Source organism: Phocoena phocoena, chromosome 20 (genome assembly GCF_963924675.1).
Source record: "Phocoena phocoena chromosome 20, mPhoPho1.1, whole genome shotgun sequence".
NCBI classification, from domain to species: Eukaryota; Metazoa; Chordata; class Mammalia; order Artiodactyla; family Phocoenidae; genus Phocoena; species Phocoena phocoena.
The window spans coordinates 8,133,625-8,155,125 of NC_089238.1; the positions used below are offsets into that span (position 1 = coordinate 8,133,625).

At 58.9% G+C, this 21,501-nt stretch overlaps 1 protein-coding gene across 1 annotated transcript; it reads right to left on the minus strand.

Moving 5' to 3' along the window:
- Positions 1–217: 217 nt before the first annotated feature.
- BICRA (BRD4 interacting chromatin remodeling complex associated protein) lies at positions 218–21,088 on the minus strand. Its single transcript, XM_065899564.1, has 13 exons — positions 21,048–21,088; positions 20,904–20,946; positions 18,844–18,909; positions 14,271–16,235; positions 13,540–13,716; positions 5,567–6,184; positions 5,227–5,407; positions 4,804–4,913; positions 3,813–3,874; positions 2,478–2,626; positions 2,195–2,289; positions 1,898–2,000; positions 218–1,326 (listed from the first exon to the last, which is right to left on the minus strand). Exons 1-13 carry the CDS (start codon positions 21,086–21,088, stop codon positions 218–220), a joined length of 4,719 nt encoding a protein of 1,572 aa, XP_065755636.1.
- Positions 21,089–21,501: the final 413 nt, after the last annotated feature.

Here is a 21,501-nt window from a genome sequence, read left to right on the forward strand (position 1 = left end):
CTCCCCGAAATCCACGACCCCCACCCAACAACCCAGCTGAAGCAGGAGGTGGGGGACGAGGCCTTTGTGACTCAAATAACTTAGGCAAGAAAAACTCAAGGGGTCCCCGGCTCGTGTCCCCCAGGAGGCTGAGGTCGGACGCCCGGCTGCCCCCCTCCCCCCTCCCCGCGGCGTCCCTGCGGAGCGAGGGGACAGGGAAGGGAAGACCAGCCCGGTGTTATCTGTTCAACGTCCTGGCGCCGAGGCCACCGTTGTGACTGGAGGGCGGGTAGGCCTCCGGCCTGTGCAGGGGCGTCGGGGAGGCAGGCGTGACCGCCGCCGGGGCGGCGTGTGGGTACGGGGGAGCGGGCGTCCGGCCGGGGGCCTGTTGGAGGTTCAGGATGCTGTCGATGGCGCTCTGGAGGTGTTCCGTGAGCGTGTCGTCCTGCGGGCTGTCGCTGGAGAAGCTGGCCTGGTCCACGTCGGGCGACTCGGACTTGCGCCGCTTGGCCGGGGGCAGCGGGGGCGCCTCCCAGCCGGGCTCCCGGCTGCCGCTGCCCTGCCCGGCGCCGGCCGCGGGTTCGGCCGGGGCGCCCTTCAGCATGCGCTGGTACAGCTCGTCCTCCACCGCCGCCAGCTCGCGGATGAGCCCGCTGGTGGCCTCGTCCACTTTGGTGGGCAGCGGGGCCGGGCTGCCACCCCGGGCTCTGCCCGCCGCCGCCCCCTCGGCCGCCCCGCCGCCCGAGGCCTCCACGTTCTCGCGGTAGGTCTTGCGGAGGGGCAGGCGGGGGCAGTGGGGGGCCGGCGCCGGTGGCTTGCGGTCGGCAGCGGCCGGCGGCGGCGGGTGGTCCACTGTGCCGTTCATCTGGCCGGTGGCGGGGGGCGGCGGCGGGGGCCGGGGCGGGGGCTCGGCCGCCTTGAGGGCGGCGGGGGGCGGCGGCGGGGTCTGGTGCACCGGGTCCAGGGCTGTGTTGTGGACGACCTTGCTGAGTCCGGCTTCCTGTTTGATCTTGAGCTTGAGGCCAATGCGGCTCCGGGCCTCATAGGTCTTGATGGGCGGGCGGTTACGGGAGGGCATCGGGCCGTCCTCGTCGGCGTCCAGGGAGGAGGCAGCGGAGGACAAGGCGGACGAGGACAGGGAGGAGGAGGACGCCCGGGCCCAGCTCACGGAAGGGGAGCCGCCCGCCCCACCGTGCCGGATCACCAGCTTGGTGGGCAGGTGCAGAGGGGGCTGGGTCGGGGCCCCAGACGCTGAGGACGGTGATGGGCCGTGGCTGGGGAGCCGGTGTCCCTCGGAAGAGGCGGCGAGGGGGAGGCCGAGAGAGCGCGAGGAAGACACATACTCGTCTGCAGGAGAAGGGGGCCAAGAAAACCCAGGGGCTTAGGGAAAGCACGAGGCGCCTGCAGAGCAGAGCTGAGAGGAGCCGGCGTACGCTGAGCGCCTACTCCCTGCCAGGCCCGGGGCTAAGCCCTTGACTCACCGAGTCCTGAGGACATACTGCTAGGCAGGACCCTTTCCCCAATTCCCAAGTCCCCCCAGTGTGCAAGCACAGGTCAGCACCGGAGAGGGGACGCCCCCTTCACTTCTGCAGCCCAGGCACCTTGCTTGCTGCACCCCAGCCCTGGCTCTGCTCCCCTGCTTTTCTATCCCCTGGGGGTGGCAGAATGTTCCCTCCATCCAGGCCAGGATCGGGGAGGTGAAATGGACACTTGATGATGGAGGAGGAGGAAGGTGAGCTCAGCTTTCTGTGGTTTCAGAGCGGGGAGCACGCGGCAGGAAGGCGGGGCTCGGGCGCCGCCCAGTGGTGGGGTGAGGTGAGGCCACGCACCCTGCTCCCGCCCCAAGTCTAATTCGGCGGCTCTGGCACTGGGCACTACGCGGGCAGGAGTGGGGGACTCCGCCTCTCTCCCCTCTCACCAGGCTTCTCCTTGGCCAGCTGCTTGTCCAAGGCCAGCGTGGTCTTTTCCTCCTGAATGAACATTCGGTCGATCATTACCATCTCCGCCGAGGGGCTCACCCTCTGAGGGGGGAGAGAAGAGAAGATGGGCAAGTGAAGAGGTAAGGTGGGGGAGGGGACGCGAGCAACCGGCATGGATGGGAACACATTCCAAACTGTCCTTGTGATCCCACCCAGCCCCCCTCCCTCCTTCTTGTCCAGAGGGGGTAAGGGGAAAGGGCAGGGTCCCCCGGGGAAGAAGGTGACGGCCACCCTACCCGGGACTCCTCCAAGAGCAGGAGGCGGTATTTATTGAGCATGGCCTGGGTGCGTTTCAGCAGCTGCGTGGAGACTGTCTCAAACTCCTCGTCCACTGTGGAGGAAGAGAAGGGGTCCGGAGGCCCAGATGTTGGGGACCTAGGGACCCGCAGATGCGCACGGAGCTGGGCGCATCCTGACCCACAGTCAAGGGCGCGTGCAGAGTTGCACTAGCACCCGCTCCTCGCCACCCGCCTCCACACGCGGGGGACAGGGTGGGGAGAATCCCAGGGGAGGCCTCACCTTTGTGGTAGTCGTTGGGGGAGGGGAGGGCACCCTGGTAGACGTGGTAGGGCAGGAGGCGATGCAGGGCGTCCTCAAAGGAGGGGAAGGCCGTCTTGTAGTCAGGGTGCAGGACGGAGCCCTGATGTTTGTGCAAATGCTCCAGGAAGCTGGGGGTTGGGGAGGATACCACACACCCACACACCCACACGCACACGCGCACACGCGCACACACACACACACACACAGAGCTGGTGGTGAGGCCAGGAGACAGCAGATCCTGGACCCTGAGCCCCAGGCCACAAGACAGAAAACGACGGGACAGGGAAAGGAACGCTGGGGTAGTGTGTGTTAATGGGTGCTCATTATGCCCATTTTACAGATGAGGAAACGGGTCCACAAAGGTGAAGTCCCTGACCCAAAGCACCTACAGCGAGGAAGAGGCAGTGCTGGGAGTCAGAGGCCGGAGCTTGAGACTCGGCTTCCATGCAATACCGTCTCCTGCCACCTGGGGTCAGCATGTCCCCGCTCTGCCTCTGACCCAGCAGCAGGCTTGGGGAGGCGGGCAGGGAGGTTGGGCCCCTGGTTGGTTGGTTGGTAAGATCCTGTTCTCTCAATGGGCTGTTTTCTAGCCCAGCACGTAAACATGTACGAATGTACACCATACACCAGACATAATGTCCCACCAGACATGCTTGGCTGTACCCTGTGCTCTAGACCAGCAGCCCCTACACATCACGGGGGCAGGACCTGGTCTGGCTGGTGTTTCCAGAATCTAGCACAGGACTGGGCACCGTATGAGGACACGACTAACACTCTCGGTGGAAGGAGGGCAGAAGAGAGGGACAGACCGCAGGCAAGCCGCCCATCCACCCAAACATCGGATCAGCCACGCACCAGTCTCATTACCATCCGTCCATCTATTCACCCAGGCCCCCATTCATCCTTCCACCCGCCCAAATGCTCATCGCCCATCCCCTGATACGAAGCACTGCCTGCCCCAGGCCTGTCTGAGATGCTGGGGGTGCAGAGGTGACCAAGCCATGCCCAATCGCTCCCTCTTGAAGCCAGCAGCCTAGCTGTCTCATGAACGCTCCTAATACAGCCTCACTGAATCCTCACCCATCACCCTATTATCACTACTATTCCCACCCCACTTTCTAGAGGGGGAAGCTGAGGGTCTTCAGGGAAATGGCGCTGCCCAAACCACAGGGGTAATGAGAGGTGGAGGGAAGGCCTATTCCCACCCCACTTTCTATAGGGGGAAGCTGAGGGTCTTCAGGGAAATGGCGCTGCCCAGACCACAGGGCTGATGAGAGGTGGAGGGAAGGCACGAGGACCGGGCACTGAACTCACCAGGCTTCTTTGCTGGGCTGAAGGGTAGGTGGCTTCTTCAGGCTGCTCAACTTGCACTCATACTGCGGGGGGTGGGGGGGGGTGAAGAGGCCAATGAGAGGTACTGCGACGGAGGAGCCTTCCCTTGGCAGCCTGACCCTCTCTACCCCCCAGCCCGGGACAAAGATGGGAGGGGGCCGACGTCGCCCGAGATGGGGTCCTGGTCCCAGCTGCGGGACGCTCTGCCCATCACATTCAACCTGCGGGGAAGACCCGGGCTGGACACGGCGAGGAGAGGGTGACAGGCAGGCTCGAGCCCTCGGCGCCCTCCGCCTGGGTCCCCTCCAGCCCCTTATCCGGCCTGGGTCTCTCGGCCTCCGCCTGGTGTCTCCCTCCCCGCCCACCAAATGGCCCTCGAATCCCTGGTCCTTGTCCGGCGTCTGATTTGCAGACTCTTCTCATTTTGCCTAAATCTCTCTCTTGACTTCCCTTGCTCATGCCCGGTCTTCCCTCTCAAGCTCTTTCGAATCTTGGTCTCCGCCTCCGTCTCCCCCAGACCCCGCACACTCCCTGTCTCGCCCCTCCAGCCTGTTCTCCCCCCAACCTCCCCCCTCCGTCTCCGTTTGACTCAGTGTCTCACTGCCCACCCCGCCCTGCCCTTCCGTCTAGGGTCTCACCCCACCTGTCCCGAGCCCATGCAGCCCCTCCTCCTATAGTCAACCTCTCACCTGCTCCAGTCCCCAGTGACCGTCGGGGTTCTCACTCAAGCCAACTCTCCTACCATCACCCTGTCATTTTGGTGTCCGGGAGGGGTCTCTGTCCAACTATCTCGGTCTCCCGTGTGTCCCCCCCGCCCCGCCCAGACCGTCCTGGTGTCTCACCCATCGCCAGGCTGTGTCTCATCTGCTCGTCTCTGTATACCGGTCAGCACCCCCTGCCCCCCTCCGGTCCCCGTCCCAGTTTCCTGGCGATGTCGCTCGGGCCCTAGCCCTCCACTCTGGCGGCCCCTTACCTGCAGCCCGGAGGACTTCCCTGGCCCAGATGCAGCGGCCTTGGCCACAGTCAGGGTGGGGAGATTGCTGGCAAAGGCTTTGCTCTCGGCGGGAAGCAGAGGAGGGAGGCCTGGGGGCGAGGTGGGGCAGACAGGACTCAGGGGTCACTGGCGCGAAGGTGCCTCCAAAGACGCGACCCTGCACCCCTCACTTCTCTGCTTCTTTGGCCTCAGTGGCTGTGTCAGCCCTGGAGGGAGCGCCCCCGGAGGGACATCTGGAGAGAAGGCCCTTCCTCCTCCACCTTCCCTGTCCTGGGAGGTCTGGGCCACCCCTCGGGCTCACGCCCCCAGGCTCTGCCCTAGCCCGTCCTCCCCGGCCCCCGGCCCCCCATCCACCCACCTTCGGGCCCCCCAGCCCTCGTGCGTGGGCCACCTCTCCCCTACCTGCAGTGGCCACGGGCGCCGGGGCCGGGGCATGGCTGGGGGCGGTGGAGGTCCCAGATGGGGCCTGCCCACTGACCAGCCCGGAGGCGGTGGGGCTGCCGAGGGGCCCCAGGCTGGCGGAGGTCTGCGGGGCGGCGGCAGCGCCCACAGCCTTGCTCTGGAGAATGATTCCGGACGGCACCTGAGGAGGGCGACAGGTGGCTGGGGGGCACACGCTAGGAGTGGGGGCGGCCAGGAACCAGGGCTGGGGGCGAAGACAAAGCCATGAAGTGCCAGGGGCTCCAATGGGACTGAAGGGGAGGGCGGGACGGGCGGAGGGCCGGTCCCTGCCTCCGATTACCTGGTGAAATCTCTCGAGAAGAGCCTTCGGCTGGGGCAGCGCCGGGAAGGGGGTGGCCACCATCTGGAAGGTCCGAGGAGGCGGGGCGGGGGGTGCGGCGGGCTCGGGGACCAGGTGGAGGGTCGGAGGGGGCGTGGGGGACTTGTGGGGCCCCTGGCCAGGGGGGAACTGGAGCTGGAAGTCGGGCGGCGTGGGGGCTGGCAGCCTGGAGGACGTCTCGGAGGAGGAGGCCACGACAGAGGAGGTGGAGGCTGGGGCCAGTGGCCCCTCCAAGGGCTGGGAGGGGGGTCGCAGAGGGGGCTGCGGTGGGCCTGGGGCACTGGGGGCCGGCGTGCTCGCAGGTGGGGGGACGCCCAGCTGGTTCTGGATGACAAAGATGCTAGGCAGAGTGGGGGGGGCCTGGGGCGGAGGGCAAGGGTGCAGGGCGGGCTCTGAGGGTGGCCGGGACAAGCTCTGGGGTTGCGAAGGTGGGCGGGAGTGGGGTCGGGAGGGCGGGCGGGAAGGGGGCCGCGGAGGGTGTGGGGAGGGCAGGTGAGGGCTGTCTCCCAGCGGGGCCTGGTGAGGTAGTGATGGGGATGACGAGGGGCCTGGGCCCTTCAGCGGAGCCGCCGCTGGGATCTGGGCAGGGGAGGGAGGGAGAGCGGAGGGGGCGGGGTCAGAACCAGCCTTGGCTCCCGTTGCCCCAAGACACTGGGGACCCCGGCCGCTCCCACCAGAAATCCCCGCTTCTTAGCCACCCCTTGTCCTGAAGGACCCCACCACCCTTCCCGCCTCTCACTTCCGAACTCCCCACCTCACCGCTCCACCCGCCCCCCTCAAGCCCTGCACACGTCCACCTACCTCACTCCCTCAATCCGCCCCCCACCTTCCCCCACACTGTCTGTCCCCACCTCCGCCTTCCATCCATCCCCCCATCCCCCGACACCTCTGCCCTCCGATCTCACACCCCACCCCATGTGCCCCCCCCAGTCCCCCCAGATGAAGGCGAGCTCTGCAGGCTTTGGGGGTAGCAGCGTAGGAAGCAGTGGCGGCGGCGGGGGCACTACGCCAGCTGCCCAGCGGATAGGCGGGGGGCCGGGGAGCAGGAGCACAGCAGCAAGGGGGGGGAGGTGGCCAGGCGGGGGCAGCGTTCCAGCCGCCGGCCCCGGCCCGACCGGCCAGCTAACCCAGGAAAACAGACAGCAGCGCAGACACTGTGGCTGCGTACTGGGGCGGGGGGCTGATGGCCGAGGAGCGCGCGGCTGGGGACTAGGGGATCCAGGGAGGCAGGGGTAAGGACTGAAACTGAGGGTCAGGGTCAGCCCCTCTGGACACCAGCCCGTGAGTTACGGGTCCCCTTCTAAGTGTCCGTGGCCGCTGCCTCCGTGTGCCTGTGTGGCCGTGGCTGCATGCCTACCTGGGAGCCACGTGAGCCTGCAGGTATGGGCGTGCATGTGTGTGTGCGCGCGTGTGCACACTCGTGTGTCAGACTTGCACACGCGATCCGGGCACTCGTTCTGTAACACGTACAGCGACCTCGCCTACAACACACCTCAGCCGGAGCGCCTTAGCCCTCTGCACTCTTTTCCCTCAGAGGTCACCTCCCCAAGAACCATAGCCTCAGCAGCTACTGTTGAAGCAGCGAGCACCACCGGGTACCTGACACCGTGCTGGTGGCGCCTTTCTGCTCACCGTACCCCAGTGACGGTGCACACTGATCCAGCGCGTACGGCTGGGAACTTGTACCCACTCGTGTGGTCTCTCCACGGTCCCGAGAGCTGTGATGACATTGGACCCATTTCACAGATGAGAAATTGAGGCCAGGGAGCCAAAAGTACTGGTCGAGCCTTGGACAGGTGCTCATCATCTCCCTGGCTTATCTACGCCACCCAGTGAGTGACTTCCAAGCTGAGCAAGGAGGACTCATGCTCAGAGGGCTCAGGGGACTTGCCCGAGGCCACCCATGGCTGCCACGCTCCAAAGCTCGGGCTCTTTGCTTCAAGCCTCCAAAGTGGGCCAAATGACAATTCCGGAGTTACGGCTTGCTTTTTAAGCCTCCAAGCTTGGCCCTGAATAACTTCAAAGTTAAAAAACCAACTAACCTATCCACCACTCTCTATGTCCCCAAAGGCTTGCCACCTCTAAGGAGGTATCAGAAGCTTGGACCTTGGCTCTCAAGGGGCTGGTGAGATTGTCACCTGGACAACCCTCTGGAAGGCGGTTTGATCTGGTGGTTTTGAAAGACCCTCGAGTTGACCTGGTAATCCCCCCTCCAGGAATCTGTGATAAGGGGCATTCAGGCGAATGTTCACAGGGCTGGCCACTGTGGGACTATTTACAATAGAGAAAATAGGAGAAGAAACCCAATGGCGGCAGCAGGTGAGTAGCTAAAGTGAGTAAGGGTGAAGGGAGCCGGCCCACTCGACACTTCCCCCCACCCCCCCCAAGCACAGGCTTCCGAGGGCTTGGTGAAGTGGCAACACAGCCGTGCCAGATGCTAAGTGAGACAAGGAGAATGATCCACGACGCGATCACCGGACAACTGGCTAGACTGCATTACGGACAGTGGATTTGCTAACTGTACTGTCTCACGGCCAGATCTGCGGAATCTGGTAACTCTGCTGTGATCCAATAAGAGAACGCTCTTATTCTCCAGGGCTGAAATACTATGCTAAGATATTAAGGGGTAAAGAAGCATGATGTCTGCAATTTGCTCTCAAATGAGTCAGGGAAAAGAAAGAAAAGTATACATGCTGAGAGGGCTACAGCTAAAGCGAATGCAGCCAGATATTTACAGTGGGTAAACGTGGCGGGGCAGCCGGCTTCTGAGGCGGCCCCCGGCGACCCCCGCCTCCTCGTATCCAGTCTCCCACATGGTATCAGGGTTGGTCTCTGGTCGAAAGCGGCCAAGAGAACTCAGGAGAAGTGACCACACGTCACTTCCCAGATTAGGTTATACTATAAAAAAGACTGTGGCTGCTATCCTGGGTGCTCTCTTTCTGTTGGATCAGGCACTTGGGAGAAGCCAACTGTAGAGCATGTTACGAGCTGCCCTTCGGAGAGGCCTCAGCCTCAGTTCGTCTCTACACAGGCCCTCCCTCCTGCCAGCAGTTGCACGAGTGCACCATCTTGGAAGCAGATTCTCCAGCCGGGTCAAGCCGTCATATCACTGCAGTCCTGGTTGATATCTTGACTATAATCTCCTAAGAGATCACGAGCCAGAACCATCCAGTTAATCTGCTTGCGATTCCTGATCCTTAGAAACCATGTGAGATAAGTTAATGTCTGTTGTTTCAAGCTGCTACATCTGGGGGGGGGTGGCGATTTGTTACACAGCGATAGACAACCAATACATCTGGTCAGAGAGTAAAGAACTCTCGTGAGTATTATTTCCATGTACTAGTCTTATACATTTGCTGTATGTTTGAAATGATTTTAAAATGAAAAGTTTGGTGAATTCCCTGGAGGTCCAGTGGTTAAGACTCCGTGCTTTCACTGCCAAGGGCACGGGTTCAATCCCTGGTCAGCAAACTAAGATCCCACAAGCCGCATGGTGCAACCAAAAAAAAAAGAAAAAAAGAAAGAAAGAAAAGTTAAAAAGTAACCAAAAAAGTTTAAAAATTAAGAAAAGAATCTCATCCTCATTTAAAATACAGAGATAAATACTCACACACTCCCCCCAAACCAAGTCAAAAACCAAATGACATACTGGGGGAAACAGTTGCAACTCACAGCCTAGACAAAGCTCATCTCCCTCATATACAAAGAGCCTCTAGAAATCACAAACAATAACAAGCAGTGAGAAAAAAGGAGATGATCAGACAGTGTGCAGAAAAAGAAACACAAAAGGCTGAAATATATCAAGAGATGTTCAACCTCACTTGTAATAAGAGAGACGCACATCAAAACACCCTATGGAACCATGTTCAGGCATCGCATTAGGAATAAGCCGTATGTCTCATAAAGACACTCGTGCATTGCCTTTGGGGGTCTAAACTGGCACCATTTGCTACAGCCTCAGAGGAATGCAATTCAGCAGCAGCTGTGCAAATTCTAAGTGCACCTGTGCTTTGAACCAGCAAACAGGCTTCCAGGAAGTGACCAGAGAGATACGCCTGCACATGTGGGAAATGACAGGTGGATGAGTTGTTTACTGCAGCTCTGTGTGGAGGACCAAAGCCTGGACGTGGTCTATCGTGCATCAGGACAGCACTTCCGGGGATGAATGCTCATCCATCCCTATCTGTACAGAGGAATACTTCTCCGCTGTAACAAAGGACCAAGGAAACTCCCCATGTGCTGCCCAAGTAAGTGGATAACGTGCTACCTGCTGGAGAGAGAGAAATGTAAACCCGTATTTGCACGAGGCTGTATATACACAGAGCTGGAAGGAGATACAGAAAGTGCTGAGGCTGTGGGGAAGGGCCGGGGGCTGGGAATGCAGGCATGGGGTGGGATGCTTTTCCCCGTACTTTAAAAATGCTTTTTCATGATCGAACCATGTGACTATAATACCTAATGTCAAAAGCACAAATGTTTTAAATGGATGGGAAGGAAAAAATGCAAGGCTGAAAGGAAACGTCATACCAAAAATGTTACCAGTGGCTTCTGCATGCTGGTATTACGGGTGATTTGTTTTTCTTCTTGTTTCTTTTCTGTATTTTCTAAATTCTCTAAAGAAGCATGAAATTATTTTTATAATCACTTTTTTTTTAAGCTCCCACATGAGTGGACTGTTTACTGAGAGATTCCAACTGCCCGTGAGGAGATGGGAAGATGCTCGACTGACGCAGAGAATGAGAGAGAAGCGAAGGAGGAGGAGTGCATTTTCCTCCCTGGCCAGCAGTGAGTCGGCTGCTGATCTGGGGTTGAGGAAGCTGTGGGAGAAGGCCTTCACCGGCACAGACCTCACAGAGGAGCAACCGGTTTGGTCCATAACATGCTTGGGAAGCACTTACAGTCAATCCTCTGTATCCACGGGGACTGATTCCAGGACTCCCTCGGATACCAAAATCCAAGGATGCTCGAGTCCCTTATATAAATGGCACAGTGTGTGCATATAACCTATGCACATCCTCTCGTATATTTTAAATCATCTCTAGATTGCTTATAATATCTAATATAATGTAAATGCTATGTAAATAGCTGTCTGAGCACAGCAAATTCAATGTTGCTTTTTCTGGAATATTTTTCCCCGAGTATTTCTGATCCGCAGTTGGCAGAATCCGGGGATGCAGAACCTGTGGGTATGGAGGGCCGACTGTATACCCTCTGGTCCAGCAATTCTACTTCTAGAAATTTACCCCTACGGGTATTCTCATGCACGTGCAAAGCCTGATACGAGAATATGTAGGGGAGTGTGGTTTGTTACCAATTCCACGGGAAACCACCTTAAGTATTCATGAATAGGGGACTGAATAAATGAAGTCCTGAGTGTCTACGTAATGAAATAAAGACATCAAAAGGGTTGGCAGACTATGGCCCAGAGGCCAAATCTGGCCTGCCACCCGCTTAGCTGACCATTTTGTATGGCCCGCAAGCTAAGAATAGTTTTTATACATTTTTAAACGGTTGAAAAGAAGTCAAAAGAAGAAGAATATTTTCTGACTTGGGACACTGACAGGGGATTCAAATTTCAGCGCCCATAAATAGGGTTTGTCCCTGTTCCTAACTTCCCCTAACAACAATTCTCCGGGACAGTGGTTTTCAAGGCACACCTAGTGCCCATCGGTAACGGCTCTCCCTTTGCTCTCGCAGTGGGCTGCTCGGCGCCGGGTGGGCGCTCGTATGTGTGGCTGGGTTCCTTCCTCCATTCATTTATTCTACAAATGCTCACCAAGCATCTGCTGTAGGCCAGGCACTGTTGGCGCTGGGGAGACAGCAGGGCCTGAACGCACACAGCTCTCTGCCTCGTGGACTTTACGTTATAGTGAAGCATATACGTTTCGGAGAGGCATTTACGTTATAGTGAAGACAGTTAACAGGGAAAACAGGCAGCCTGGTCAGAGGGTGGTCAGTGCTACGGAGAAATGCAAAGCAGGGAAGGTGGCAAGGGAGGGCCGGGAGGAGTCAGGAAGGTGACCAACTTGTCCTGGTCTGTCTGGGACCGTCTCAGTTTTAAAACTGCAAGTCCCGTCTCCCGAGATCCTCCTCGGTACTGGGTAAACTGGGTTGGTTGGCCACCCAAGGAGCGAGTCTAGACAAGTACCCGCAGGGTGTGTGCAACATTAAAGTGGCAGAGTACACGTGTGCCCTGGCCTGGCTCTCAACCACAGCACCCAGAAAAAGGGCTCCTACCGGCCCCACGTTCCAGCTGAGGACAGGAGCTCGTGAGGCTCGGAGAGGGGACTGCCCTTGGCCCCAGGGACCCAGGCCCGGTCCGACCACTCTAGAGACGATGCTTCCAACCTGAGTCTCTCATGGGCCAGGCGGCCCCTCGCCCCTCCCCTACTCCTGCCTGGTTTTCCTCTCTGGGTAGAGATGACCTGAGGACATCCTGGCCCCGTGTCCCTCTGGACTGACCCATAAACACAATAGCTAAGATAATAATAATAATAGCAAATACTTATGGAGTGCTTACCCTGTGCAAAGCACATATTAACTGGTTTATTTGTCCTAACAGACCTATAAAGAAACTATTATTCCCATTTTCCAGATGAGGAAATCAAGGCTCGGCAGTTACAGGGACTCGCCCAGGGTTAGCACAAGGCCTGACACATACGTAGTGCACCCCTTTCCCTAAACAACTGTTGATGGAATGAAGAAACTAGTTGCTTCAAGTCACATGGTGAGTAGCAGAGCCTGAGAATGAAATCATGGCTGTTTAAGGCCAAGGCCCAGCTGATTTCTGCCCTCCTGGACCTCGCTTATGTTATTCCCTCCTCTTCCTGCCTACCCTAATCCACCTATCCACTGGTCCTTTTCAAAGGAGTACAACATCCATCCTCTCAAATGCTGATGTGCTAATGACTTATATGAGACAACGGCTAATTTCTCTAATATGTAAAGAGTTTCTACAAATCAACAAGAAAATGACCGTTACCCCAAATTTGAAAACGGCCAAGGATATGAACAGACAATTCCGTAGAAAGGAAAACACAAATAGCTCTAAATCTATAAAAACCTGCCCCGCCTCATTTACCGTAAAACAAAATGCGTATTAAAACAAAACAAGATACTATTTTCACCTATCTGATCGGCCAAGTTCAATATTGCTGAGGGTGGGGGCAAAAAGGCACAGATCATATATTGCTGATAATCTGTTAAACCAATTTACACTCCAGAGCAATCTGGCAATATCTGTCAAAACTACAAATACATTCGCTCTTAGACCTAGCAATTTCCTTTTCAAGAACTTATCCTACAAAGAGACATAGGTAGAGTTCTTCTTTGCAACCTCGCTCAACCACAGCTAAAGACCAAAAGTGATCTAAATTCCCAACAACAACTGATTAGATAAATAATAGTACCTCCACACAACGGAACACTGTACAAGAATGAAGTACAGTCTCCAAGATGAACTTTTAAATAATAAGAGGTGCAGAATGCACGCAGAGTACACTATCACTTCGGTAAAAATGGAAGGGAAGGAATCCAGTTGTCATTTTGCTCGTCTACGCGTGGGGAAGGAGTGCAAGAAACTGCCTTGGGAGGGAAAGCAGGAGAGGGGGCTTTGATCTAGACCTCTTGGTATCTTCCTTAAAATGTGAGCTACCTGAATATTAGTTACCCAGATAGGAAAATGATCATTCGAGGACCTAATCCATTTCCTGCTGTGTGGATCTTGTGTCCCTGACTAGAGTGTGGGCTCAAGCATCCATGACTGTCCGGAGACCCTCAGGAAACATCTGGGGAGCCAAGGAGAGCACCGTTTCCCAAGCCAGCGAGATAGAGAGGCAGGCAGGGCAGCCAGGGAGCGAGCGGAGGGAACGGGGAAGGGGGGCGAGGGGCAGGGCTGGTCTGCGCTGGGACAGAGGCTGCTGGGGTTCGTCTACCTGGGGGGCCGGCGCCGGGGAGGCCTGGCTGTCGGGGGCCTGAGGGCCAAGGCCAGCTCCTTTGGTGACGGGGGTGGTCAGGGCTGGGTCTTGGGCGGGAGGCGGGGCGCTGACTATGACCGAGGCGGGCACGGAGAGGTGGGGGCCCTCTGTGGAGAGGGGCTGCTGGCTCCTCTCCTGAAACAGGCAGCCCGCACAGGGTCAGAGGCCATCCCCACGGACCCGCGGCCTCCCCACCCTGACACCCCGCCCCCACTGATGCACCAGAGAAGCGGGTGGTGCGAACCGGCTGGGGGGCACCAAGGCCGGGGGCTGGGAGGGAGCCCCAGGGTCCAGGAGGCCACAACCCGGGGCAGCTCTGAACCCTCAGTCCCGTGAGTCGTCTTCCAGCTCCACCCCAATGTGCATCTCTCCTGCCCCATCTGTCCGTCCATGTCTCAGCCACTCTCTCTGTGTGACCCCTCTCCAACCCTCCAGCAAGTGGGCAGTCTGTCAGCCAGTCACTCTCCTTGTCTGTCTGTCTCTGTGTCAGTCAGTTGGCCCTGTCACCCTCAGGCCTCCTCCTTGGGGACCTGGAGCAGGGGGGCCATGTCTGAGACGCTCTCCCTAACCCACAGGACCCTCCCACCCGCTGCTTCAACCACACCCGGTTCCAGCTCTTGGCCCCTCTCCACGCAGACCCCCCGCCCCTGCCTTTGCCGTCCCCTCCCCTGCCCGGCAGCCCTGGTTACCTGGGGCAGGAACATCTGCAGGGAGTCCTGAGTGAGGATGGCCGTGGCGGCGGCAGAGGGCGGCTGCCCCAGGACAATCTTCTCCGGGCTGGACGCCAGACCTGGGCTGGGCTGGGGGGTGGAGGCCTGAGCCGGGGCGGCCTGCGGGGCGGGGCCCTGTGCGGGCTGCTGCTGTTGCTGTGCCTGTGGCTGCTGGAGGCCCAGAGGCAGCGGCGTGCTGACCGCGGGGGACGCCTGGGGCGCCGTCTGCACTGCGAGGACAGGCGCGGCCTCCCCAGCGGCGGCGGCGGCAGGGGTGGCGGGCTGCACCAGACCGTCGGGGGCGTTGAGCATAGCCACGGCGCTGGGGGGCAGAGTGACCCCCTGGAGGACGGTAGTGGCGGCGGGGCCGGTGGGTGCCGGCTGGCTCTGTGTGGGCAGGCTGCCCGCGGCCAGCGACACGGGCATCTGGAAGAGCGCTGGCTGGCCCACCTGGATGGGGGCCGCCGAGAGGATGTGGGCTGCGCTGTGGGCCCCGGAGTGGGGGGCCAGCACAGGGCCCAGGCTCAGCGGGCCCGCCAGGTTCTGGTTGGTGAGGATGGGGTTGGCGATGAGCTGTCCGCCCGCGTGGGGGGCTGCGGCCGCCAGGATCTGCCCGCCCACGTTGGCCGGCAGGGCCGAGAGCGGCTGGGGGAGCTGGACTGCGGACGTGCCGGGCAGCAAGAACTGGTTCTGGCCCGGCAGCATGTGCTGGGCGGGGATGACGATGCTGCTGCCTTGATTCAGGAGGTGCACGCTCATGGGCTTGCTCAGGGCCCCGGGGGGTTGCGGCGGGGCCCCGCCCGTGGTGGTGGCGGGAGGCTGCTTGAAGACGTTCGCCTGCAGGGCGGGCGCCGGGAAGCCCGACAGCACCACGTTCTGGCCGGCCTTGCCCGCCGCCATGAAAGTCAGATTCTGGGGGGCCTTGGGCTGCTGTGGGAGGCCCCCTGCCTCGCCCTGGATGGTGAGCGTGGCGCCCGCGGGGGCGAACGGCTTGGGTGTCAGCTGGTAGAGCTTGGGGGGCAGCACGCCGGCAGGCTTGGGCTGGATGGGTGTGGGCGTGCGGTGCAGGATCACGTTGGGCGCCGGAACCAGTGGCGACGTGCCGAGGCCCGGGGCCACTGCCAGCGGCTGTCCCGAGGGCGCCCCGCTGGCCGCGGCCGTGGCGGCTCCCGCCCCTCCGAACACCGAGTTCCCATTGAGCGTGGTGGCCACGGCGGCAGGGAGGTTCTTCTGGATGACCAGGCCAGCCCCCTGCGGCGAGACGCCGGCCGACGCCAGGGTCACTGGCTCTGAAGGGCCAGCTGCCGAAGCCAGATAACCGCTGACGGGCACCTGCTTGGCCAGGAGCTGGGAGGTGGGCGGGTTGAGTGCCATGACGGGCTGGCCCACCACCTGGATGGGAGCCAGGCCGAGAGTAGCCGCCGCGGCGCCCCCGGGGCTGCCGTTGGGCAGGCCCTGAAGGCCTGGGATGGGCTGCAGGGTCACGTTGCCCAGGCCCACGGGCTGCAGGAAGGGCTGGACACTGAGGGCTTTGCTGACCACGTCCTGGGGCGGCACCAGGGCCTGGTGGGTCAGCACGGTGGGCGGGGCCTGCAGCCCCAGCAGGTCAGCCCCACCCGGAAAGAGGGCCTGGGGCCCCGTGGCCACGGCGGCAGCCCCTCCGGTCCCCGCTGGGCCAGCCCCGCTATCCGCAGGCTGCAGCGTGGGCAGCTGGAAGGGGCCCAGGTCCAGCTCGGCCTCGGCTTCGAGTGTCTGCTCGGTGATGTTGGCCTCCTGGAGGCTCTGCTGGAGGATGTCACAGGGCTGGTCGGCGCCCCCGCCGCCCCCGCCCCCCGCCGCCGGTGAGCCCAGGATATCATCTTCCAGGAAGTCGAGGTCCACGCTCGGGGCCGGCTGGCTGGGCTCTGGGTTCAAGTGGTTGCCAGAAGCTTCTTGCACGTGGAGCTGGAGGCAGGTAAGGTGTGAAGGAGAGAGCCGAGGTTAGCAAGGGGCCGGGCTCGGCACCGCGGAAGCAAAGGGCACTCGGAGTCAGGGCGGCAGGGATAGGAAGAACCTTCCACCTAGAAGTGGCTGGACCCGGGTTCAAATGCCAGCTTTGCCAGGGCTGGGCTGGGCAACCTGGTGCTTGCTTAATCCAGCCTGTTTCCCCATCTGCGCACGTCAGCAGAATGTAGTAAAAACCATTTTCTAAACAGCCATACAGGCCCGTAATACTCATCTGCAATTCCAAAACCCGAAAGGCTCTGAAAACCGCAAATGTTTTGCTAACTGTAGGCTGTAAATCCTGAACGGAACTCAGGTGATGCTCTGAGGGAAAGGCATAATTCATCCACGTAACGTGACTCGCCTTAAGTCTGACCACAGAAAAGCCAGTGTGTTATGTTACATGCAGCACACACATATTCTGCACCACCTTTCCAGTATCTGAAAAACCCTGAATTCCAAAACAAGCCTGGCCCCAAAGGTTTCAGATAAAAGATCGTGCGGTCCTGTTAAAGGCAGCAGCGGCAGCAGCTACCGGACGGGAGCCTCACTTGGTGCCCAGCGCGATGTGAGCCTGACCGACTGACTGATTGCTTGATTGCTTGCTGCGTTGGGTTTTCGTTGCAGTGCGCGGGCTTCTCATTGCAGTGGCTTCTCCTGTTGCGGAGCGCAGGCTCTAGATGGGCGGGCTCCAGCAGCTGTGGCACACAGGCTCAGCAGTTGTGGTGTACGGGACCAGCCGCTCCGTGGCACGTGGGATCTTCCCAGACCAGGGCCCGAACCCGTGTCCCCTGCATCGGCAGGCAGACTCCCAACCACTGCGCCACCAAGGAGGTCCCGAACCTGATGTTTCTTAAATGCTTTCTGGGATGGCAATCCAGGACACGAGTGTGTAATCGATACATGCATGCATTTTTGAGCAAATATTCCACAAGTAATAATCATGCCAACGGCATGGAAAACCCACTGATACTTGACCAGGTAATGGATCAAAACCTGTAGTTCGGGGGCTTCCCTGGTGGCGCAGTGGTTAAGAATCCGCCTGCCAATGCAGGGGACACGGGTTCGAGCCCTGGTCTGGGAAGATCCCACATGTCGTGGAGCAACTAAGCCCATGCGCCACTAGTGAGCCTGCGCTCTAGACCCCGCAAGCCACAATTACTGAAGCCCGCACGCCTAGAGCCCATGCTCTGCAACAAGAGAAGCCACTGCAATGAGAAGCCCGCACACAGCAACGAAGATTAGCCCCCGCTCGCCGCAACTAGAGAAAGCCCACGCACAGCAATGAAGATCCAACGCAGCCAAAAATAAATTAATAAAATTAACAAAATTAAAAATAAAGACCACCACCACCTGTAGTTTGAAAGATTCTGAGTTAATCCAAGTGGAGGACTCAGAGCAGTACCTGCCTCTTGGCTGGCACGCGGGAAACATCTAGCGTTTTTACTGTCATTATTACTGTCCATGTTGGTGTTAATAACAGCCCAGTGAGGTGGGCACTGCTCCCTCCTTGCCTCCCAGACCGGGGAAAGGGGTCACCCTGCTGCTGAGTGGAGGGCAGTGCCTGGCAGGATGGGGCTCCGGCTCAGCCCCCAACCAAGGACCAGGCAGTTCTGAGTTCCTAACAGCTAAATGGCCATAACCAAACCCGCCTCCTAGGACAGTCGTGACATTCACTGACGTCACATACAGGAGGTACTGAGAACCTGACCAGGGACGTTATGGGTATTAAAAGAGGATGGCACGGGTACGAATAATGCATATTGTTACTGCAATGTAATGTAAATAACATGTAAATGTAATAACATGAACATGAGGTTTATTTGTTGGGTTCTGGATTTAGTCATTTATATTACGCAGGATAAATTATTTGGAGTTACTGTGGTTGTTGTGAGGACTAAATGAAAATTCCTGTAAAGGGCCTGGTATATGATAGGTATTCGGTAACTGATAGTTATGTTGATGAAGAGGGAGGAGGGAGAGAGAAGAGGGGGGAGGAGGAAAAAGGAGGGGGAGGGGAGAGGCCACAGAAGAGGAAGAAGAGGGAGGGACGGCTGGCACTGAGTAGTGGGCCCGTCGCACAGTAGGTGCTCAATAAAGTCCACTGTGTTCCCCGCTCGGGGCTTCGCTCATCACCCCAGCCTTCATCTTCCAGGTGGAGACTGAGATCCACGACAGTCGATCCCCTTCCCCCGGGTCACATACCCCACCCATGGCTGGGCCGGGACAGGACCCCCCAGCGCCACCCCCCCCCCCCACCCCGCACTGCCCCTCAGGAGCGCCACCCCGCCCTGCCCACTGTGAACTCCACAGCCAGTCTCTCCCTCTGTACCAGCTCTGTAGCAGCTGCCCTCCAAGGCCAGGGACTGAGGACCACACCTCCTTCTCTGAGGGGCCTGAGGGCACAGCTGGGGGTCCAGCAACTCCGGCCTCACCTCCACCCCACACTGCTTCTCAGTGACTGCCCCCTGACCCCCTCCCGGCAAAGTGCCTCAGGGGACGAGTGTGACCCCCTTCTCCCCTCCCCCACTGGCTGCCACCACAGGCCCCGAGCCCCCGGGCCACTTACCCCAGGACCTTCATAGAAGGCACTTTGGGCCTCCCCGGGATTATCCAGGAGGTCATCACTGTCAAGCTGCAACAAGACCCGCCCCCACCCAAGGTCAAAGGTCAGCTGGGCAGTGGGCCGGCCCACCTCTAGAACAAAAACCAATTTGGGGTTACATGGGACAAAAAGACAAAGACGAGGTGGGGGGGTTGAGGGGGAGATTCGAGGGGTACAGGAAACTCCGCCTCCAGAAAAGATGCCCCAAAGAAAGGGGCTTGGCTGCGAGATTAAAATGCGAGGCAACCCCAGCACTGAGTCCGAGCCTCTCCCGACACGCCTGCCTTGAACTCTAAATCCTGCCTCCGTGGCTTTGCTCAAGCGTCTTTGGTAACACATCTGGCAGGGCCTGTCACCTTTGTCACGTCGTCCCGACAACTGTCAGTCCCTTCCTACTAAGTCACTCCTTAAACTGCCCAGCCCAAGCACCCGGCACGCCCTGCCACCCGGGCACCTAATGTGTGTGCTGTTCCCGTGTCTAGGAGCACAGGGACCTGTCTCGTTCCCGCAGACATGGGCAATGCCTAAAACAGGCCCTAAGCACCCAATGAATGTCTGTCCACAGCCAAGCCTCCCCAGTTTCTCTGTCCAGCTGATCTTCTTCCAGAACCCCAGACTGGTATATCCAATAGCCACCCTTGGACTTCTACAATCCACCTCGAACTCCCAGTCTCAGAGAACGGTACCACCACCCACTCAGCTGCTCAGGTCAAGTCCAAGAGGCATCCTGGATCTTCTTTCTTCCTCACCATCTAATCCACCAGCAAGTCTAGTGATTCTGCCTCCCAGACAGATCCCAGAGCCAGCGCCTGGCACCTCGTCCTGTGCCTGCCCTGGGGCCCAGGCCACCAACCTCCACTCCACACTCGCCTCCGCTCCACAAATTATTTGATACATCCCCTGTCAAGGAGCAGAGCTCCGTTCCCTCCCTGTGAGTGTGGGCGGGCTTAGTGACTCGCTTCTAGTAAATGCAGTATGACGGAAGTGACAGTGTGTGACTTTGGAGACTAGGTCATAAAAGGCACTGAGCTTCCTCCTGGCTCTCTCCCTTGCGTCACTTGCTCTGGGGGAACCAGCTGCCATGCTGTGAGGACACTCAAGCAATCCTATGGGGACGCCCACATGGTGAGGAGCTGAGGCCTCCAGCCAACGGCCATGGCAGAGTCATTGTGGAAGCACATCCTCCAGCCCCAGACAAGCCCTCAGATGACAGTGGCTCCAGGCAACACCCTGACTGCTACTCAGGGTAGACACTAGGCTAGACACCCAGCTAAGCCACTCCCCAGTTCCTGACCCTCAGAAACTGAGAGCTCTAACAAATGTTGTTTTAAGTCACTAAGTGATGGGATAACTTGTTATGCAGCTGTAGGTGACTGATACAGCTCCTCATGGCTCAACAGACATCCACTCTCCCCCACTTTGTTCCATTCTCTGGAGTGCAAACAGAATGTGGCATTCTCCTGCTTAATAACCCGTCAGAACTGCCTGTCACATTCAGAATAAAGTCTGAACTCCTCAATCAAGGTCCTCCAAGCCCTTCATGACCTGCTGACTTTTGTCCACTCCAGTCTTACCATCTTCTAGTTTCCCCTTCATTCCAGCCCCACAGGCCTTCTTTCTCAAACTTTCCAACCTTCCTGTCCTTCCCCTGCCCAGAGTGCCATGGGCACCTCCCTTTGATCCCTCAGGTTCACACCAGCTAGAGAAGCCCCTGCTTCTGCCTCCCATTCATTTTCTTTTAAACCTCTTTTGTTGTGCAAGTGACATTATTATTTCTTATGCTGCTCTGCATGGTGCTTTCCACCATCACCTTTATTAGCTCTCTGGTTGCTTTGTTTTACCAAGGAAATGTGTATGGAGTGAGGGCAGGGATTTGCCATCTCGTTCACTCTCTGCCATAACCCTGGGGCCTGGCTCATGGAAGGCAAGGGGCAGATGTCTACTGAATCAGGGGGGAGTGTCTCTCGACTCCCAATTCCACAGGCCCCTGCCCTGGGGATGCTTCTCCCTGCCCCAGCACTCACCTTCTCAGATCCATGTAAGAAGTCATTGAGGGCCTGAGGGTCACTGAAAGAGAGAAGAGGAGAGACATTCGAGGAGATGAGGGACAGGGGAGGGGAGGGAGAGGGTGGGGGAGGGTGGGGTGGGGTGGGGAGCCCATTACTCACCAAATCACGTCTAGTAAGCATCTCCCATCCTCATCATCCATCGCCACTGGACGGGGCGGGGCGGGAAGAGGGCAAGGGAGACAAGTTAGATGTCGGCAGCGTGCCAGGACCCTCCCTGCAAGGACCATTCCCTGGGGCCAAGACCCCTGGAGGGGTCAGGTTTCTGTCCCCTTCAGTCTAGGGGCATGGGTAGGGGTTGGGCAGGTGCCCTCTGTACCAGAACCTCCTGATCAGAGACAGACAGCTGCCTCTTCCTCCTCCCTCTCTCTCCCCAGCATTTGATGACGGTGGTGATGACATCAACCCAGACTGAGTCCTGATCACATGCAGGCCCCGTGCTAAGTGCTTCACACACATGTAACTCATTTAATCCCCACAGTATCCCTCGAGGTGAGTCCTGCCACCCCCGCTTTGCAGATGAGTAAAAGGAAGAGCTGAGACCATGGTTCTCTGC

Coding starts and splice junctions, on each gene's coding strand:
- BICRA (XM_065899564.1), bottom strand. CDS start 21,088: ATGGATGATGAGGATGGGAGATGCTTACTAGACGTGATTTG. Junction 16,236..18,843: donor CCTTCTATGAAGGTCCTGGG/GTAAGTGGCCCG, acceptor ACCTGCCTCCAG/CTCCACGTGCAAGAAGCTTC. Junction 3,875..4,803: donor GGAAGTCCTCCGGGCTGCAG/GTAAGGGGCCGC, acceptor CACCCCCCGCAG/TATGAGTGCAAGTTGAGCAG.